At 38.5% G+C, this 18,170-nt stretch overlaps 1 protein-coding gene across 1 annotated transcript; it reads right to left on the bottom strand.

The window, feature by feature from the left end:
• Nucleotides 1-100: 100 nt before the first annotated feature.
• rragd (ras-related GTP binding D) lies at nucleotides 101-17,454 on the bottom strand. Its single transcript, XM_058399957.1, has 7 exons — nucleotides 17,067-17,454; nucleotides 15,152-15,447; nucleotides 14,135-14,334; nucleotides 13,016-13,130; nucleotides 10,263-10,405; nucleotides 7,101-7,249; nucleotides 101-2,271 (listed from the first exon to the last, which is right to left on the bottom strand). Exons 1-7 carry the CDS (start codon nucleotides 17,206-17,208, stop codon nucleotides 2,120-2,122), a joined length of 1,197 nt encoding a protein of 398 aa, XP_058255940.1. The 5' UTR covers nucleotides 17,209-17,454; the 3' UTR covers nucleotides 101-2,119.
• Nucleotides 17,455-18,170: the final 716 nt, after the last annotated feature.

Genomic DNA, 18,170 nt, shown 5'->3' with positions numbered 1-18,170 from the left:
CTGGGGAAAACTTCTGTAAGTGAGAACCATTAAATATCTAAATATTTTTAATCTTTCTGACAGGAGACAGAAATAACCGAATATTTCTGATACGTGGAAAGAGAGTTTTAGGTTTTGTGTCATATTCTTTATTAATAGTATAAATAAATAAATATTCAGCAACTTGGCCGCATAATAAACAGTGAGTATAAACAGCTCAATACTACATTTGTTGTAACACTTAAAATTAATTTCCAACTGGAACTATTCTGAAACGATAAAAGTTAAGGCTCGGCTTTTGATTATGTAAAGCATACATTCATCATGTTACAAAAAGGCAAAACTCATCGAATTGACCTCGATGATAGAAGTTCACACAAAACTAAACGATGATCTGATACTTTTCCGATTCCTAATAAGTGACTTCGCACTGTAACTTTCCTTTAACAATATTTTCCAGCTTTTTCTTAATATTGGACGGTTAAAAAATAGTGTTTCCAGGAAACAGTAACAAATGTCAGTGTATGGGGGTTGATTTAAAAAACATTAATGGTGAGATTTGTGCAAATGGTGCAATTATTTACACTTTTGTGAAATTCAACTTTAAAAAAAAATTATAATATATTTTACTATAATATATATATTATAATTAATTAATTATATAATTAATTAATTAAAAAAAATCTTTTCAATTTCCAAGCTACACTTTACCCAAATCTGAAACGCAATTTCCCTTTCGCTCAAAATCTCAAACCGATCCATGTTCTATGTAAAAAAAAAAAAAAAAGTTGTGTACTAGAGCTACAAGGCTAATTAAGTTTTGTACTATAGCTACAAGGCTAACACATAATGAACTAGCCTTCAGTTCCTGTTATGCTACGTCGTCAAATGTTTACCTCAAACTAGGCTGAGTCCAATTTGTCAGATTCGTTTTAATTGTCTTCTCTATTTATGGATAACACTTTTATCATTGTCATGGAGGCTAAGCCCTTCATTCCTCAGCTGTGTGTTTGCTAGACAAAGATTTTTGGATGGTTACCGAGTTAAACATGGCGGAAAAACCTTTTAGACACTGCTGTAAATCAGAACTTTGGTATTAATTTTACTGGACGTGATCCAGAATAAACTGTAGATAGAAATGGAAGATGTAGCCTATGGATAGTTGTTAATATCACAGCGATATCTTCAATAATTTTATGATTCAACTATCCATGTTCTGTGTCAAAAAATTAGCTTGTTAAGCCTCATACCATAGCTACAAGGCTAGCACATAATGAACTAGCCTTCAATTTCTATTACGCAACGTCGTCAAATGTCTACCTCAAACTAGGCTGAGTACAATTTGTCAGATTTGTTTTAAATGGCTTCTCTGTTAATGGATAGCACTTTTATCATCATCATCATCATCATGGAGGCTAAGCCCTTCATGTGAAGAGAGCAGACCTGATCCAGATTTCTGGACGGTTACTCGGCTAAACATGGCGGAAAAACCTTCCAGACGCTGCCGTAAATCAAAACTCTGGTATTAATTTTACTGGATGTGATTCAGAATAAACTGTACATAGAAATGGAAGTTGTAGCCTGTGGATAGTTGTTAATATCGCTAATATCTCCCAGTCTCTGTCGTTCTGTATAATCGTTTACATACTAATCCAAACTACATCTGTAGCTAGATAGTAAGGAGGTAGCTATAAGCTTTCATTAGCTTTCCACCCCAAACATGGCTTATATAATTGACTGTACAGAACGAACAAAATCAGTTCTGCTTTTAAATCGTCTTCCCTTCTGTATTTCATCTCAATCTCTGCTTCTTTATTCTCTATTAAAAATAAAATTGAAGTTGTATGGCAATTCTACTAAAATCAGTACTCATTCATCATAAAATCTCACTCATTCATACCACATTACAGCCACACATCTTACATCAATCCTATATGAATCGGATACAGATTTAATTACCTGACAAATATTACAATGATAATAAAACCACACTTGTGGTTTTCTATTAATATTTCTCTTAATTATTAAAAAGTTGTTAACACCCCGAAAATTAAGATCGCTGGAAATCTAGTTCGTATGAAAATTCTGGGTTTATTCCTAACACATAATCTCCTAGTGTGTGTGTGTTTGTATATGTCCTTCAGTGATGCTGAGTGTGAGTCCCGTTCGGCACGTTCTGCCTGCTCCATCTCCTCTGGCTCAGAAGTTTCCGGTTTCTCTGCACTTTCAGTCGCAAGTCGAACACTTCCTCTATGGCTTTCTTGAAGCAGTGGAAGTTGTAGTCGATGAGTCCTGAGGATTGAGAAGAATTAAAGAAGGTTTGTTTTCACCAAATTTGTTTCAAATACCATGCATTCTTATATGAGGGGGAAAAAGGTTAAAAAAAAAAAATTGCATTTTTGATATTTTACTGATTTAGATATTATTGATTAGACTTGTTCAGGTTAAAAACACAAGAATTTCATCACACTTGGAACACACTGATTTCCCCGAAAAGTTACTGCCCTTGACTTTAAAGATGCCCTCTTTCATTGCGGCTAGATATGGTTTCTTTTTACCCTTAGATACTTAAACATTTGTTTGCTTTTGTGAGTGAGCGTTAGAAGGTTTGGAGGGTGGCCAGAAAGTTGGGAAAAGGGTTAGGGAGAAGGTTGGCCAAAGAGAGTAGCCAGAGGGGAGGCCAGAGGGTTGGGGAGAGGGGTGGACTGAGGGTTGGACAAAAGGTTAAACAAAGGGTTGGGGAGAGGGGTGGACAGAGGGTTGGACAAAGGGTTAAACAAAGGGTTGGGGAGAGGGGTGGACAGAGGGTTGGACAAAGGGTTGGGGAGAGGGGTGGACAGAGGCATGGGCAGAGGGATGGACATGTACTATAATTCTGCAATTTATCACATTCCTTTTGTTGTGAAATAATAATAAATAGAGCTTTCAACAAATATATACTGATGTTTAGGAGCAGAAATATTCCAATTATTTATGAACACATAAATCAAACACTGACTCAAGACCAGGAAGGAGGTGGGGATTCCAGGTGGGGGTCGGTTCACATAGAGCGAGTTCAAAACGTAATCGCCAATCATTCCACATTTGTATATTGATCGGCTTTATCTGCTGTTTTGCCGTATTTTTGAGTGCAAAATCATTTCATATTCTGTCAAATGCGAAGCTCCTATGCAAAATATGTGAAATCTGTCATCGGTGTAGAAATGTCAGTGTTACTGACGCAGTTCCAGTTCAGTCCTAAGATATTTCCCATCATGTTTTAACCACTCCGAGCCTTCCAATCAATCGTTATGAATGGATTTAATAATTAAATAAAATACGTTTTTACCACGTTCAAGAAGACTTGGGTAACCGTGGTAGTTTAATAGTACAGTTTTATAAATTTGAGTCCTGTGTATGCCAGAGAGATTTCAAGCCCTCAGCTGCTCAGTGCTTTAGCCCGGGGCTGGATTCTGCCAGCATCTGCTACATGAATAATTGTTAAATTAAATTTTTACCATCAGCAAGGGGACACCAAACACTAACACAGAACTAAAACACATTTAGAGAGTCCTTAAAAGGTTCATTTTAAAGCTGTTAAATAATTGAAACATCTTTTTTAGTAACAAATGTTCTCTGAATTAATAAAGTAAAACTGTTTCGCTAAACATTTTGGGCAAAAAAAAAAAAAAAAAAAGAAATCTTAAGGAGATCTCCAACCTGAACCTGATGTTCACACTGAAATATTTGTATTGTGCTAAATGATGCTGGTTCTGATTTGTAGGTTGGTGCTGTTAACCAAGGGTAGCCATTAACATGAAAGTTAAATACAGTTAGAAAAACATGTCATTAAGTGTAACTCTCCTCCACCACGGTAAAAGTTTCAGACTCCTCACATCCACACTCGGATCTCAAAAGTTTCCCAGGCGTAATTACGACTTAAGGGGTCGCTCATGTGAGAGTTCCTAGTGGGAACTTGTATTATGATACAAGGTTACAGTTGGTCGATTCTGCCTCGTACGCTACTGTAGATACTGTAAATAAAAATTTAACGAGAACACCACAGAGTGAAAAAAATACATGATCATGATCTAAAAAATATCACATTCCTTTGCTAAATATGTCTCTTGAGAAGAAAAATCATTGATTCTGAGTGCTTTCTGCATCGCCATAAAAAGAGTGCTGCATAATTTCTGCTATTAAATAATTTACACAGCTGTTATCCTCAGACAATAAACCGTCATAGTGGCAAATATTCTTAAAGGCATTTTGATTACCTCCATTTTCACAAACATTAGATACTCAGTCACCAGTTTAACAATACCCAAAGCCTGTAAGAGCTGTAAACGATGACGGAAATTGCTTTTTTAACAAATGGTGAATTATTTGTCGTGAAGTTTTTACGACATAATCAACATATTTACTTATTTACTCATATATGGGGAAAGCCTTGAGACGTGTTTCACTATTAAAATATAAATAAACTATTAAGATATTACAAGGACTGGAGTTAGGTGTTGTATTAGCAAGGTTGGATGCTATAAATCAGCTTTCTCTCTTCCAAGAAAAAAAATTATACATAAAAAAATGATTGGGTTTTGGCAATCACGTCGTCTTTTATTCCGTTAACAAATATTTTTTCCATATTTATCTAAGCACAACAGCACCACCGATGGTCGGAGGTAAAAGTACACCAAATTGCATAAAGAAGCCTGATTTCCTTCTAGCCCAGACTATAGACCAGGGAAGTCAGGTGATTAGTGATTTAGCGTCCACTGAGGCTAATTTATTTAAACCAGCTTTGTGGAGACATCTATAAAAAAAATGAATGAATTAATTAAAATAATAAAAAAATAAAAATCACAATTACTGATCGATTGAGAACACAAAAGAAATCTAAAAAAATTATCTATGACATGTTTTGGGTTAAAATCCCTTTGAAAGGAAACTAAAACAGACTAACATTTTCTGACCAGAGCACAAATTACACCAAAGGACAAACAACAGTAAGAATGTTTTGTCTAGTTCGAACAAAAGAACCCGGCTAATGTCAAAGCACAGCGTTTCTGTTGGTATTTCCTTTCCAGAAGAGACACAACATAAATCCAGAAAAAAAGACAACTAAGGAGCACTTTGTAGTGAGTTAAGGATAGATCGTATAAATGCTTATTTAAGCTAACGATAGCAAGCTACTTACATTTGTAACGGAAGTTTACTGAGAGTTTGGTTTATCCGCCATTGTTTTTATTTCAAGCTGACAGGCTTCAGAATAAATTAACATCATTTCCAATAAGGAAACAATAATCAGAATCTGGTTTTTGTGGGATTTTTTTTTAGAGAGAAAACTCCCCACCGCAAGGATTTTCTCTGTAAATTTAAAATGGCCGAATTTCTGATCAGCGACCCGACTAGTGAACTAGACAGCTGGTTGAGACTCAACTCAAGGCTTAACCAGCTGCTCTGTGAACATTTCTAGCAAGATTTCTTTTTAAACTGTAAAAAAGAAAAAGGTTTAGTGTAGCTAATCCATCTCGCCCCGTGTTCAGCAAGGTGGAAGGAAATCAAGAAAACTCGGAGGAAAACAACTCGGAGAACATGTCAAACTTTCCGAGAGGAAAAAAAAAAATGGACAAAAAGAATAGAGACGAATAACGGATATGAGGACACGAAAAAAGTACAGAGTGCTTAAAGAAAGTTCTAGAAAATCCCCGTGCACTGATCGGCAGTCAAGCGGACGTACCGTATTAATTAGCAGCTAATTATAAGGAAGTGATGACATCTTGCGTCAAAATCTAGTCAAACTTGTCAAAAGAGAACAATCTGCGGTCGAGAATCCGGCTGGAGTTAGCACGAAGCGAACGAATGCAAGTTGAAATCGTTCGTTAACACTCTGACCGTGACAGAATTTGTTTTCTGTTAAAAAAAATTAAGTGTGCAGATTGTATCCTCGTATCAGCGCGACCCTGAAACTTCCACGACTCGCCCTCCCTCCTGCCGTGCTGCCAAAATCTGTGCATGAATATTTCAGCATTCATTAACTTCCTAAATCCAACAGCGTTATAATACTTTTATTCTCGATTCTCAGAGGAGCCGCGGTTTCAGTTATATCAGCCACGTTTTGGCCCGAATTCATTTTGGACTGAAATTTGACAGCGCAGCAGAAATTGTTGTCATCGCTCTAACTCCAACTTTAGTCCCACGGGATCCACGGTGCAGCAGTTTCCAAATAATTCAAACAATATTTACTGCATACAAGAGAAAATCCTGTACTGTACTCAAGGGTAGTGCGTTAGACTGTCTACGCATTATGCATGTTGATTACCCAGGATGCACCACACCACAGATACTGATGTGTTGCTGACAACAACTAGCACAGGATCCTATGCAGGGGTCATGCCAGATCTTCACCTTGCTGAATTTTTTGAGAGAAAGCAGTTGTGAAGTGAACAGAAAACACTCAAGGCATCTGAAAAATATCCGTGTTGGCGTTCTAGTAACAAATATCGTTGTGTGTGAAACTTTTTCACTGCTATTTTTTAAAAAATGAACAAAAAATTGTTGACTGGTATCAGTCACGCTGTCAAAACCTGCACACAACACATCTCCAATGCCCTTCTCATATTAATTCGTGCATCAGAAATGCCCTAAAAGTATACTTTATACAGAAAAGAATGTATTATGGAAAAAATATAAATATATAAATATAACATTAAAATGTTTAGAAAAATTGTTCATTTTTTTCCAAATAAAAAATAGCAACAAACAAAACAAAACAAAACCCAGAAAATCTGAAAATGCGGAAACAAACAAACAAAAAAAAACCTTTTCCGCCTAAAACAGCAGTAAATATTAAAACACAAATAAAAAAAGACAACAAGAAATAAACAGAATCATAAACATTTTTTAATTAAAAAAAAATGTAAATCATCAGCAGTATAAGAGGAATAAAACACCTTCGATTGTTTTCCTCTAACAGCAACTCTAAGGTGTTGTGTTTCTTTACACAAATCCTACACAAGTTACCTGCTGACCTTTAAAACTCATTCATCATTCATTAAGACCTGCGACATTACATACTTAGTAAGGATATTACTAACGGTATTAATTAATAACGTAAGTATTAGCAGAGTTTTGCTGCTCACCTTTCCTCTCAAAACTCTCTTCCCTGAGGAAACAGACGAGCGCCAGGAATTTAGTGACCTCTTTTAGGTACATCACCGTGGTGTTGTTGAGGTGGATGATGGCCATGGATTCTTTATCGTACGGTGAACCGGCTACGTCTTCACTCAAACTGGCGGCGAGAAACAGGACAAAAAAAAAAAAATGAAGTAGAACAAAATGAGAAATGCAAAAGTTGGAGTGTTTAATCAGCTATAAAAGATATCATTCAAACTCAGTGAAAGAACATAGCAACATTCCGTCAAAAGGCAGGATGGTCATTTTACATGTAGGATGATTCTTTAAAAAAAAAAAACGAGTTTAGACGTTTAGTACCTTTTCTTCTGAGTGTGATAAGCAAAATGTGGGTGATGGTGACAAAAAAAACTCTCAAGCGCTCAAATATCCTCTTGCGTTCGTGTCGAGCTTGTGTTCAGAAGTCGACGCGGCTATCTTCGCGTTTAAGAGCGACGAGAGAAAAAGTTTTCTATACTTTAATGCATGCGCTTTTAGGATGAAAAGAAAGAGAAACGCTGAAGGCGAAGACAACTCCCACACTAAACTGAGAGGGGGGAAAAAAAAAGATCAGTAGAAGATGTTATTGTGGTTTTTCTGCACACTTACAAACCAAGGAAATCAGGCTAAATACGCGGGAAATAATTAGACACTGATAGGAACGGCTACAGCCGCTCGCCAAAAAAGACGGGCAAAAAATAAATAATAAAATCGATGTGTCAATAAGAACCGGTTTCAATTAGCTGTGCTTGTCAGGGTGTGATAGAGGAGGAACATATCAGTCTTTCTTCTTCTAAAATCCACCTCCACACTTCTGAGTACAAAGCCGTGTATGCTAATATGAGACTTGTTTATGGGCTGAGTTTCATTTCAAAGGTGAAAAACAATAAAAAAAATCTCCAGCAGAATGGCTTAATTATACAAATAATAATCGAATAAAAGATGTTTTTCATAATTTTCTATATATATATGTTTACATTTCTTCTACTGACAACCAATGATTTTCAAGCACAGAAAGGAAGTGCAGTACTTAGTAGCTTAGTGCAGGACTTATTGTGGCTTTCTGTGCGTCTAATAAATCGATCAATATTGTATTAAAATCTGTCTGTGACTGATGCTCATATGAAATACTACTAGGCAAGGTGTACTGTGTCCCTTAAGCATTCGCTGAAACTCATCTGCTCTGGAGGCCAGTGTGGGCAGACAGCTGGCATGCCCCAAGTCGTGCCTGAATGCCCACACCTTCCTGAGCATCAGCGTCCAGATCGCACAGGGTCAGTGATGCCCGAGGTGCTTCACTTCGCCCTTTCTGTTTACAGATACTCTTCAAACACACTGCCAGTGGTGCTTAAATTGAAATGAGGCCAGAGAAGAGAAATGGTCGCTGCATACCAAATCTACTTCCACATTCATTATCTACCCCCCCCAAGGAGAATAAGATTAGCCTGCTGTTTCATCACTTATTTCCCTGATAGAAAATATGGGATATGTTATATTTTGGTAGGGAGAAGTGCATTTTGTTTAGTCCGATGAGTCAAATGAGAGATTTAAAGTGACATTTCCACTTGCCCAAAATGCTCTTTTTTTTTTTTTTTTTACAGAGATGTCCAGGAGATTCCTGACTAGTGCTTTAAAAGGGATGGTGCGATGCACAAATTATCCATCCAGCATCCAAGATCAAATATTTACAATGGTTTTATTAGCATGCGTATTTGTATTTCCACAAATAATAACAGCATATCCTGCAGTGTTTTGTTCTTGTATACGTCACAGAAAGCAATTTTTAATTTACCAGTTAGTCTCTAATGTCCTTAACTTTATTACGCTGGTGTCTGGCTATGCTGTGTCCCATCAGCATAACAGTGGAAGCTAATAACATACTCATGAATAATTATACACAGAAGTGGCATATAAAGAGAAAAAGTAGTGGGCCTAACACCAAACCTTACCTTAGTATGTATAGAGAAGTCACCATGTACAAACTGATAATCAGCCAAATAAGACCTGAGCCAGGAGAGGGCTGTTCCCTTAACTCCATTTTCTAGTCTATCAAGAAGAATAATATGTTCAATTGTATTTAAAAAAATGCACTAAAGTCAAGCAACACAAGCGAGGAGACAGAACCCTGATCAGAAGCCAGTAGGTCATTTACCACTTTAACCGGCGCTGTCTGACTCCAGATAAAATCATGAATGTTATTCCTATGTACACAGAACAGGCATAACATTATTACCAACTGCCTAATATTGTGTTGGTTCCCCTTTTGCTTCCAAAATAGCCCTGACCTGTCGAGGCATGGACTAGATCTCTGAAGGTGAACCAGCATTAATAACAGCAATTTGATCAACAGTAGCTCGCGTGTTGGATCGGATCACACGGTCCAGCCTTCTCTCCCCACGGGCATCAATGAGCCTTGACCGCCCACGACCCTGTCACCGGTTCACCACTGTTCCTTCCTTGGACCACTATTAATAGATACTGACCACTGCAGACCGGGAACACCCCACAAGAGCCGCAGTTTTGGAGATGCTCTGATCCAGTGGTCTAGCCATCACAATTCATCAAACTCGCACAAATCCTTACGCTTGTCCAATTTTCCTGCTTCTAACACATCAACTTTGAGGAGAAAATGCTGACTTGCTGCCTGATATATCCCACCCACTAACAGGTGCCATGATGAGGAGATCATCAGGGTTATTCGCTTCACCTCTCACTGCTCAGAACATTATGGCTGTGCTACATCTCCTTCCATTAATATTACATAAACATCTCCTCACAGGAAACTTTTTTTTGTTTGAATGTTGTACTGTTTTATTTAAATCATCTGACTGATCAGATTTTAGAATTCAAGAGCAATGTGGTACAAGTAAGAAACGGCGCATTACAAAGCCTCCCACTATCACAAGACAACATCCAAGCTGGAGATGATCAACACTGTTATTTTCAGACGCCCTCAAGACTAATGCCTAGTGCGAATCTGCATGTCATGTTCTGAACATTAACACCAGCCTTGCAAATTCCTCACCAGAACAGATTCATCTAATTAAATCCTTGACGAGTACAAGTACCTCTGACTGATTTATTGCTTGATAGAAATGACTTGAATGAGTTTACACAGCAACCTCACTCACCCATAGATGCAGGAAATATCGATGACGACATCGATCATGTCGCAGCACAGCTCGTACGTCTGCATGTCCACTGGACTGCTGTCTGTGGCGATGTAGATCTTACTGACAACGTCGAACAGAAACGCCTTTTCGATCCCTGAATTCTGCAACGAGAGCCAACAAGGAATAAACTGCTGCCTTAACACGTTTCCGTTAGCAAGTTTGCATTGGACATGTCTAGACTGACTAACAGAGAGGTAGAACTAACCTGGATTAGTGCTCTAGTACAGTAGAAACAGAGCCCCAAAGTCGGCTAAAATGCTCGGTTTCCACGACATCCTTCTAGATCATATAGATCACAGAAGGGTGGGGATGGCGTTGTATGAAAGCTAGTGATGATTTTTTTTTTTCCACCATTACAATATGGTCCTGGATATATTTAATATACAATATGTGTTAATCTCACAGTCTCCCCACTAAGGATGTGGTAGCATTGTGGTTAAGGTGTGACTGGAAGGTTGTGAGTTTGAATCCCAGGTCCACCAAGAGGTCACTGTTGAGCACTTGAGCAAGGCCCTTAACCCTCAGTTGTATAAACTGTAAGTCCTTCTGGATAAGGGAGCCTGCTGAATGCTGTAAATCTGTGTGCACTCTAGATATTCAAACTCTATGGAGTTGCCCAGATTGGGATGACAATACACCTATATACAAAGCAAGCACCATAAACACATGGTTTTGCCAAGGTTGGTGCGTAAGAATAACCCTGGCCTGACCGAGCCCTGACCTCAACACCACAGAATCAACCGGAACTCCATGTATGCCTGCTCATCCATCCTCAGAGCCTTCCTTCTTTAACAGCAATTAGCTTACAAAATGAACACAAATCCCCATAGGCACATTACAAACACTACTGGAAACCCTGGTAACAGTGGAAGAGATAAAGTCCATATGGTTTTTGGAATGGGATGTTCAAAGTGCAGACGGTCAAGCGTTGACATACTTTTACCATATAGTGTGTATTATTAAAGAGGATTGACTTTCCAGGTCAACATCCTATCAGTGATTGATTACACAGCCAGTTAGATTCCTGTAAGCCTTATACAGCATCCCATACATTCAGCACTCTGGAGCATAGTCTCTGAAAAGTATTTTTCTTTGTCGCTGGGGTGGTTCAATAAAGGGTGCACCTTAGAACCTGTATCTTTCAACTTGAAGGTAACTAATTAAGGACCACTGCTGTACCAAAGAAACTAATTACAGGTACACCACTGAAGGTACAAAAGGTTGTACCACCAAAGCAAGAAGAATGACTACAGTGTACTCTGCATCAGGAAAAATTTCTCTAAAAAGTCAGTCCTTATGCTAATCTGGTGGCTTTCCCATTTCCAGCTTGGCTTTGCTTAGTGGGCTGGCTGGAGTCTGATTAGATGGTGCCATTTAGTTGGTGCCATTTACTTTGAGCCAACCATATGTGTACAATCTGTGTGCAAGACTCATGTTTATCTCAAACATCACCATCTGTCATCTCTACATCTTAGGAAACTTGAATAAATAAGGACGTGCTCGGATGCATTTTTTTTTCAGGTAGGCTACTGATAAGCTAAATTAGTACTTTTCTGAAGTTATGCAAATTCAGGGTAGTCTAATTTTCCAACAGGACATGACTAGCGCAGCTTTGTTTTATTCCTTTCATAATTATCACACTTTCTTTCCTCAGGCCCGGTCACAAACGTGATTGAATTGTGTGTCTTGGGCTACATTCACTTACTTATTATTACATTGTGTTGGCAGTAAAAAGTCTTGCTTAGAAAGAGCTCAGAGAACACACTCATCATTTTCATTCATAATGAACAACAGGCTCTCTGTTGAGTTCTATAAAGAGCCAGAACAGCTCTATTTGAACGTTACGCTCATTTTATGTCATACTTTTTGGGCTAAATTTCAACATATCCATAGGTTGCAGTATATCGATCACACGGCACCAGTGTACATTTAATAGCAAGACCAGTTCTTGCTGGCTTTCCCAGTTCATGGAGTTTCAATCCAACCTGAAGCTTGTACACCTCCAACTACGGGTGCACAATATGATTATATTTGAGTTTGATACTTTATTTATATTTAAGCCTCCTTGTGGTTCAGCTACAGGATACTGTGCTGTCATTGCCGTGGCCCGGGTTCGATTCCCAGGACGGGAGCTAACCCAGCCACAGAAAAGTACTCTATCTCACAGCACCGGTCTCAAGCCTGGATAAACTGGGAGGGTTGTGTCAGGAAGGGCATCCGGCTTAAAACCTCGGCCAAATCAAATATGCGGACCCTATGATCCTCTGTGGTGACCCCGAACAAGGAGCAGCCGGAAAAACAACAAAATACAACAAAAAAAAACTACAAAATTTTATAATTATATTCAGCTTGTAATTATTTTTAAAAAATACAGAAAATGAAAAATTCCACAGTATCCAGGATTTAAATTTCAATTATTTTTCTAAATAATTGTTTTCATTAATCAGCAGATATTCTAAATAATTAATTGTAAATTATGAGCAAAAACAAAGGAATAACTGTGTTAATAAATAAAGTTTATTTTTATCCTCCCCCCCTTAAAAACACTTCATTGCTGACATTCTGCTGCCATCAGCTGGCTGGTCCAAAACGTTCTATTCACAGACGGACATTTGGTGTATGCTAATTCGCTGAAAAATCCACGTTTAGAAAATTGTTAATTAAATGTTTTTCAGGTAAGATAACTAGCGTGTGTGTGTTTTGTTACTCACGGATATAAAAATGTTGAGTAGATTCTCCAGAGTTGGGAGCTGTGGAATGAGCTTCTGCACCACTTTACTGAACGCCTCGAAGATGGAGTGATCATAGATGCTCGTCAGGTAGAAGCTGAAACGAGAGCGAAGCCGACAGAAGGTTTTCTGTAAAGACCCTGCCAAATGATTCTCCTTTTCAATTTTGGAGCTTCTGGGGTGAGTTTATTAGCAAATGCGAAGGAACGAGCGATGCTTATCTCTTCTGCAGAGACATGCATGAAATGACCTCAATTCATAAATCAGGGGAAAGGAAGATTGGAGGAAAATTGGCCTGAAACGCCTGGTACCACATTAGATTGGCTTTTTCTAATGCATATTTTAGGACATGATATACAAATATTTTAATACTGATTATGTAAGTACAGCCTGGTTTAAAAGGATTATAACCATGTAGACTGATATGCTCCCAATACAGTATTGTTTATCCTCAACTCACCAAGCCTGTTTACATTAAATAAAGGGAATGATTCTGAACAAACACAGGACAAAACCCCAGGATGTTTTAAATTACCATGCTTTAATCGCCATCTGTCCTCAGTGAAGAAAATAAAGCTATACATGCTGTAAAAACTTCACTAAAATATTCTCTTTACAGCGCATCAATTCACAGAACATTGGTTTAAATTGTATTATTGTTCTTTATCCATTTCTAGTTACATTTATCATTGTGGGACATCTGCAAAATAGCATAAATAGTTGTTTCATCACCAACCTTTCTTTTCTTTTCTCTTGAAGATAACAATTAAAATAAATAAATAAAATCTGTTACAAAGTGCTATCACTGGAGACTCCTTCCAAAATAGAACAGAAATAAACATCTCCTTACAGAAAACTTCACCAAATCAAGGAATGGATGTTTTTTAGTTTCCTTTTTTAAATAACAAAATATTCATTGATTTATATTTATTTAGGGCTTCGATTACATGAAGCGACTTCTTTACAAGTTAATCAATGCCTTTTGACCAATCAGAATTGAGAACCTGACATCACTGTGGTATAAATCATTATACGTTTATTCTGATATCCAGTACACACACACACACACACACACACACACACAGCATATATAAAACTGACCTTAAATGTATCCTCTCTAAGCCGGCGTCTGCCAGGTCGTCGTTGGCACGTTTGTGTATATCTCGCTGTTTCTCGATCTTGTGATCGTCGGACAGTCCGTCCACCTTATGGATGAACACTTCAAAGTTGATGTCCGGGTTGACTTTATAGGCTCGGGTCACAGTGAGGTGGAGTCTGCTCAGTGCTTCCACATAGTCATCCTAAACAGAAAGATATCCAACAAAAGATGTTATCGAGTATTAGATCTGGAGGATTCCACCACTAGCACTGATTGGTCTGATGGTGCCACCATCTCTCAGGGTACAAGGAAGGTTTGTTCTCTGTTCTGGCACCTAGATGGTGGAATGAACGTCTACTTGAAGAGCTGTCTGTCTTCAAACAACGTCTAAAGAAATTCCTGAGGTACTTAAATTAGCATTTAGAAACAAGCAAACTATCGAGAAATTGGGAATTTCTACATTAGAAGGTCTGCCAAATATGGAATGTGGTAGTTGAGTGGTTAAGATGTTGGACTATTGATCAGAAGGCTGTGAGTTCCAATCCCAGGTCCATCAATCTGCCACTGCTGGGCCCCTAATCAAGGCCCTTAACCATTAATTGCTCAGTTATTTAAAATGAGATAAAAATCTAAGTCACTCTGGATAAGGATGTCTGCCTAAATGCTGTAAATGTATATGGGTTAAAACCTAGGTATGGTAAAGATTTCTGTGAGAAGACGTTTATTTAACAGTTATGGAAGGAGTCTCCGGTATCAGCGCTTTGATACTAGCCAAGAATGATATAAGTGGCAGTGTTATTCTTGCTGATGAGAATTTTGCGCTGTATTTGTGTTATCATGGTTCAGGTTCAGCCAGGGTTTAGGGAAGTACAGTGTGATTCCATTTACCCAGGATTTGCAATCATCCAGGGAAATATTTCGTGTGTAAAAATCCCTTTTATGTCATTCAGGTGTTTAGTATGGATATAAATATCGATTCTCTCCACCATTTACATTAATCGAGGATTGGCGAAAAACACCTGCGAGTCGATGACGAAAATAAGCGCCCCCGTGCCGCGGAAGATCATCTCGTAGTCGAAGGTCGGGTCGAAGAAATCGATCTGACCAGGAAAATCCCAGATCTGGAAGCTGACGAACGAGCTGTTAGACACGTCCTCTCGGCAGATCTTATTAGTGCTCTCCAGGAACAGCGTCTCGTTGGGGGACATCTTGTGGAACACCACTTTCTGGATGGAAGACTTGCCGCTGCGCCGTAAACCCATCAGCAGGATGCGAGGCTTCACCTCACTGCAGAAGGGATCTCGGAAACCCAGTACTATACAAAACACACACATACACATGGTGGGTCAGGGATTGTGGTTCGGTCCACAATGTAGGACTATCAGAGTTACAGAGAACCCTTAAACAAGACTCTTAACCCTCAGCTAAATCAACGAGTAAGGAAGAACAGACTTTGAAAATAATTACAAGGCAACTGGCTGGAACAAAGAAAATCCTGGAGTCAATTATCTGAAGCACACAGGTTTGTTTAAAGTGTCTGAAATCTTTAATTTGCACATATTTGCAAGTGTAATATTACTAAGACAAAAAAAAGGCGACACCCCTTATCGTACATTCACGTCCTAATCCTAATATGCAACAGTGCCATGTTCAAAATGTCCTGCACAGCCAAGCAGAAACACTCCCTCCTGATCACATGCTCATTCGAGCTCTGGGACTTTAAAACAGCTCTCTCAACAACACTCTGAGGAATGTAGAGGGCCTTCACGGACACTTCCAGGCCCAAAATACTGCCCTTGCAATTCGTGGCATGTTCGTCAGTGGAACGCTTCTGGGAAAAGGAGTAAAAATACTGTACGCTCGGCACAAGAAGCTGCTGCTGCTTCTAAAAAAACTCTTTAGTGTGTGTGTGGAGATATTTCATGAATCCTGGGCAATCAAATTCATCTTAAACTTGTTTTAGTATAAAAATGACCAAACTTTCACCTGATTTTATCGACTGCCCTGCACTCGATCCAGCTGAAAACTCACACAAACCGGTTTTCCAAACAACCAATCAGTGATGGTAGTTGTTTCCTAACAACCAATCACAGTCACCGTTGCTTATAACCACACCTACTTCCTCACAACCATTGTTTCATTTTGTTTGCACTGTTGCTAGAAGCGGTATTTTGTAAACATGTAAATAATTTCGTTTGTGGTGCCGTGACCCAAAGACTATCTATTCTACTAAATGATGCAACCGATAACGAGGATTCGTTGTCTGTGCAAATGGATCACTGAGGTCACCTGGAACTTCTTTTGCTTACGTTAGCTTATGGCTGATTCTCACACCCTGTTGATGGTTTAAGAGTAACGCACGATGTGGCATGTTTTCTGCATATAACTAATGAAAAGCAATACAGTTTGCACTGGTCCATTTTTGCACATCCTGCACAATTACACAGTTAATATATATCCATTTCATTATCTTTGAATTTTTTTGTTTATTCTTATCATTTCCATCTTTGTATTTATGCTTCTTTGCTTCACTGGTGCTTCTATGCGCCAGTACCCGATACACGATAAATTCCTTGTCCGTGTAAATCCACAGCACTTGGCAACAAAAGTTATGCAGATTCTTTGGGGAAAAAACATTTCATGCTTTTTAATCTGGCAACCAAAACGGCCATTTAAACACAATCAGGAAATTCTTATATCAGTCTTATGTCACCTCTTATTGTTCAGCCTCATCTTCTTATAAATCAGTGCATCCGTGTTAAAAGAAAGTGAAAAGGTTCCTCAGTGTAACAGAGGTTGAAGTTTTACTTTGGAACGGTTTTAATCTGCAGGACATGATCATTATTTGCATGCATTTCCAAGTGCCCTTGATTAAACCTGGTGACCTTGCAAAGCGTTAAATAGATCAATGGTTAGTGTAAAAGTGGAGCTGACCTCCTTCATCGCAGCCGCACACTCCATCCTCTGTAAACGTATCCAAATCATCATCATCATCATCATCTTCATCATAATAACCAAACGACAAGGCTTCATCACGCGCGTCTCCTGTGCTGTACTGCTTCCCCTGGTTTGTCATTATTATTGTTATTATTTTACGCAAAGTTTACTGCAATTTCGTGTAAAAAGTCCGGACGCAGTCCGACTTTGCCACATTTGTCACCTGATCAGCGCGAGCCATGGTGACCTTTTACCTCCCTCCCTCCTGCCTTTCTTCTTTCATAGAGGAACTATTTTACACAACAACCCGCTAAAAAAAACTCCCCATGCACCGCCACTAATGACCCCCACACCGGGCAGGCTGAGTTTTCACAGTAAACAAACTGGGAGGACAGAAAACAGTCCGAAAAACGACGCCTCCTCTCTGGGGCGCGTGTGCGGGGAATCATGGGAAATGTAGTTGTTTATCCTACTTCTTGCTCTCGCCAGAAAAAGAAAACCTATCTATCTATCTATCTATCTATCTATCTATCTATCTATCTATCTATCTATCTATCTATCTATCTATCTATCTAACTAACAAATTAAATGCTTTTACCATTTTTTAAAATTTAATTTAATGTTTACTTTAAATTTATTTTTTCCATCGTCTTGCTCATTGCTCATTAACATCATTTCACATTATTTCTTTGCTCGGTTAAACACACACACACACACACACACACACACACACAGGAAAACACACACACACACACACACACACACAGGAAAACACACACACACACACAAGAAAACACACACACACACAGGAAAACACACACACACAGGAAAACACACACACACACACTTTATTGGCTATTAAATTCAAATAACTAAATTATATTTAGGGCATGTAGTATTAGGTGTGTGTGTGTGTGTACGCTGGATGGCACTGTAGACCTACTCTTGCTGTTAAACATGAAATTAATAACAAGTCATTTAACTGTACTAAGTAATAACTAAAGATTTAGATGAAAAATAATCGAATGATATAGGAAACAAAACAAGTTTTTTTTTTCCCCCATAGAAGAAACATGTTAGGAAGGCTCTTCGATTTTGGGG

The sequence above is a fragment of the Hemibagrus wyckioides genome, linkage group LG09 (genome assembly GCF_019097595.1).
Source record: "Hemibagrus wyckioides isolate EC202008001 linkage group LG09, SWU_Hwy_1.0, whole genome shotgun sequence".
Classification (NCBI taxonomy): domain Eukaryota; kingdom Metazoa; phylum Chordata; class Actinopteri; order Siluriformes; family Bagridae; genus Hemibagrus; species Hemibagrus wyckioides.
This window is presented reverse-complemented; position numbering and strand designations above follow the sequence as displayed.

Bases quoted from the DNA above. Each gene is read 5' to 3' on its own strand.
- rragd (XM_058399957.1), bottom strand. From the start codon at position 17,208: ATGACAAACCAGGGGAAGCAGTACAGCACAGGAGACGCGCGTGATGAA. The intron at 14,335-15,151 runs GTGTTTTTCGCC...CTTTCTGTTTAG, and splicing joins TTTTCGTCATCGACTCGCAG to GATGACTATGTGGAAGCACT. The intron at 10,406-13,015 runs GTGAGTAACAAA...CTCTCGTTGCAG, and splicing joins TACTCAACATTTTTATATCC to AATTCAGGGATCGAAAAGGC.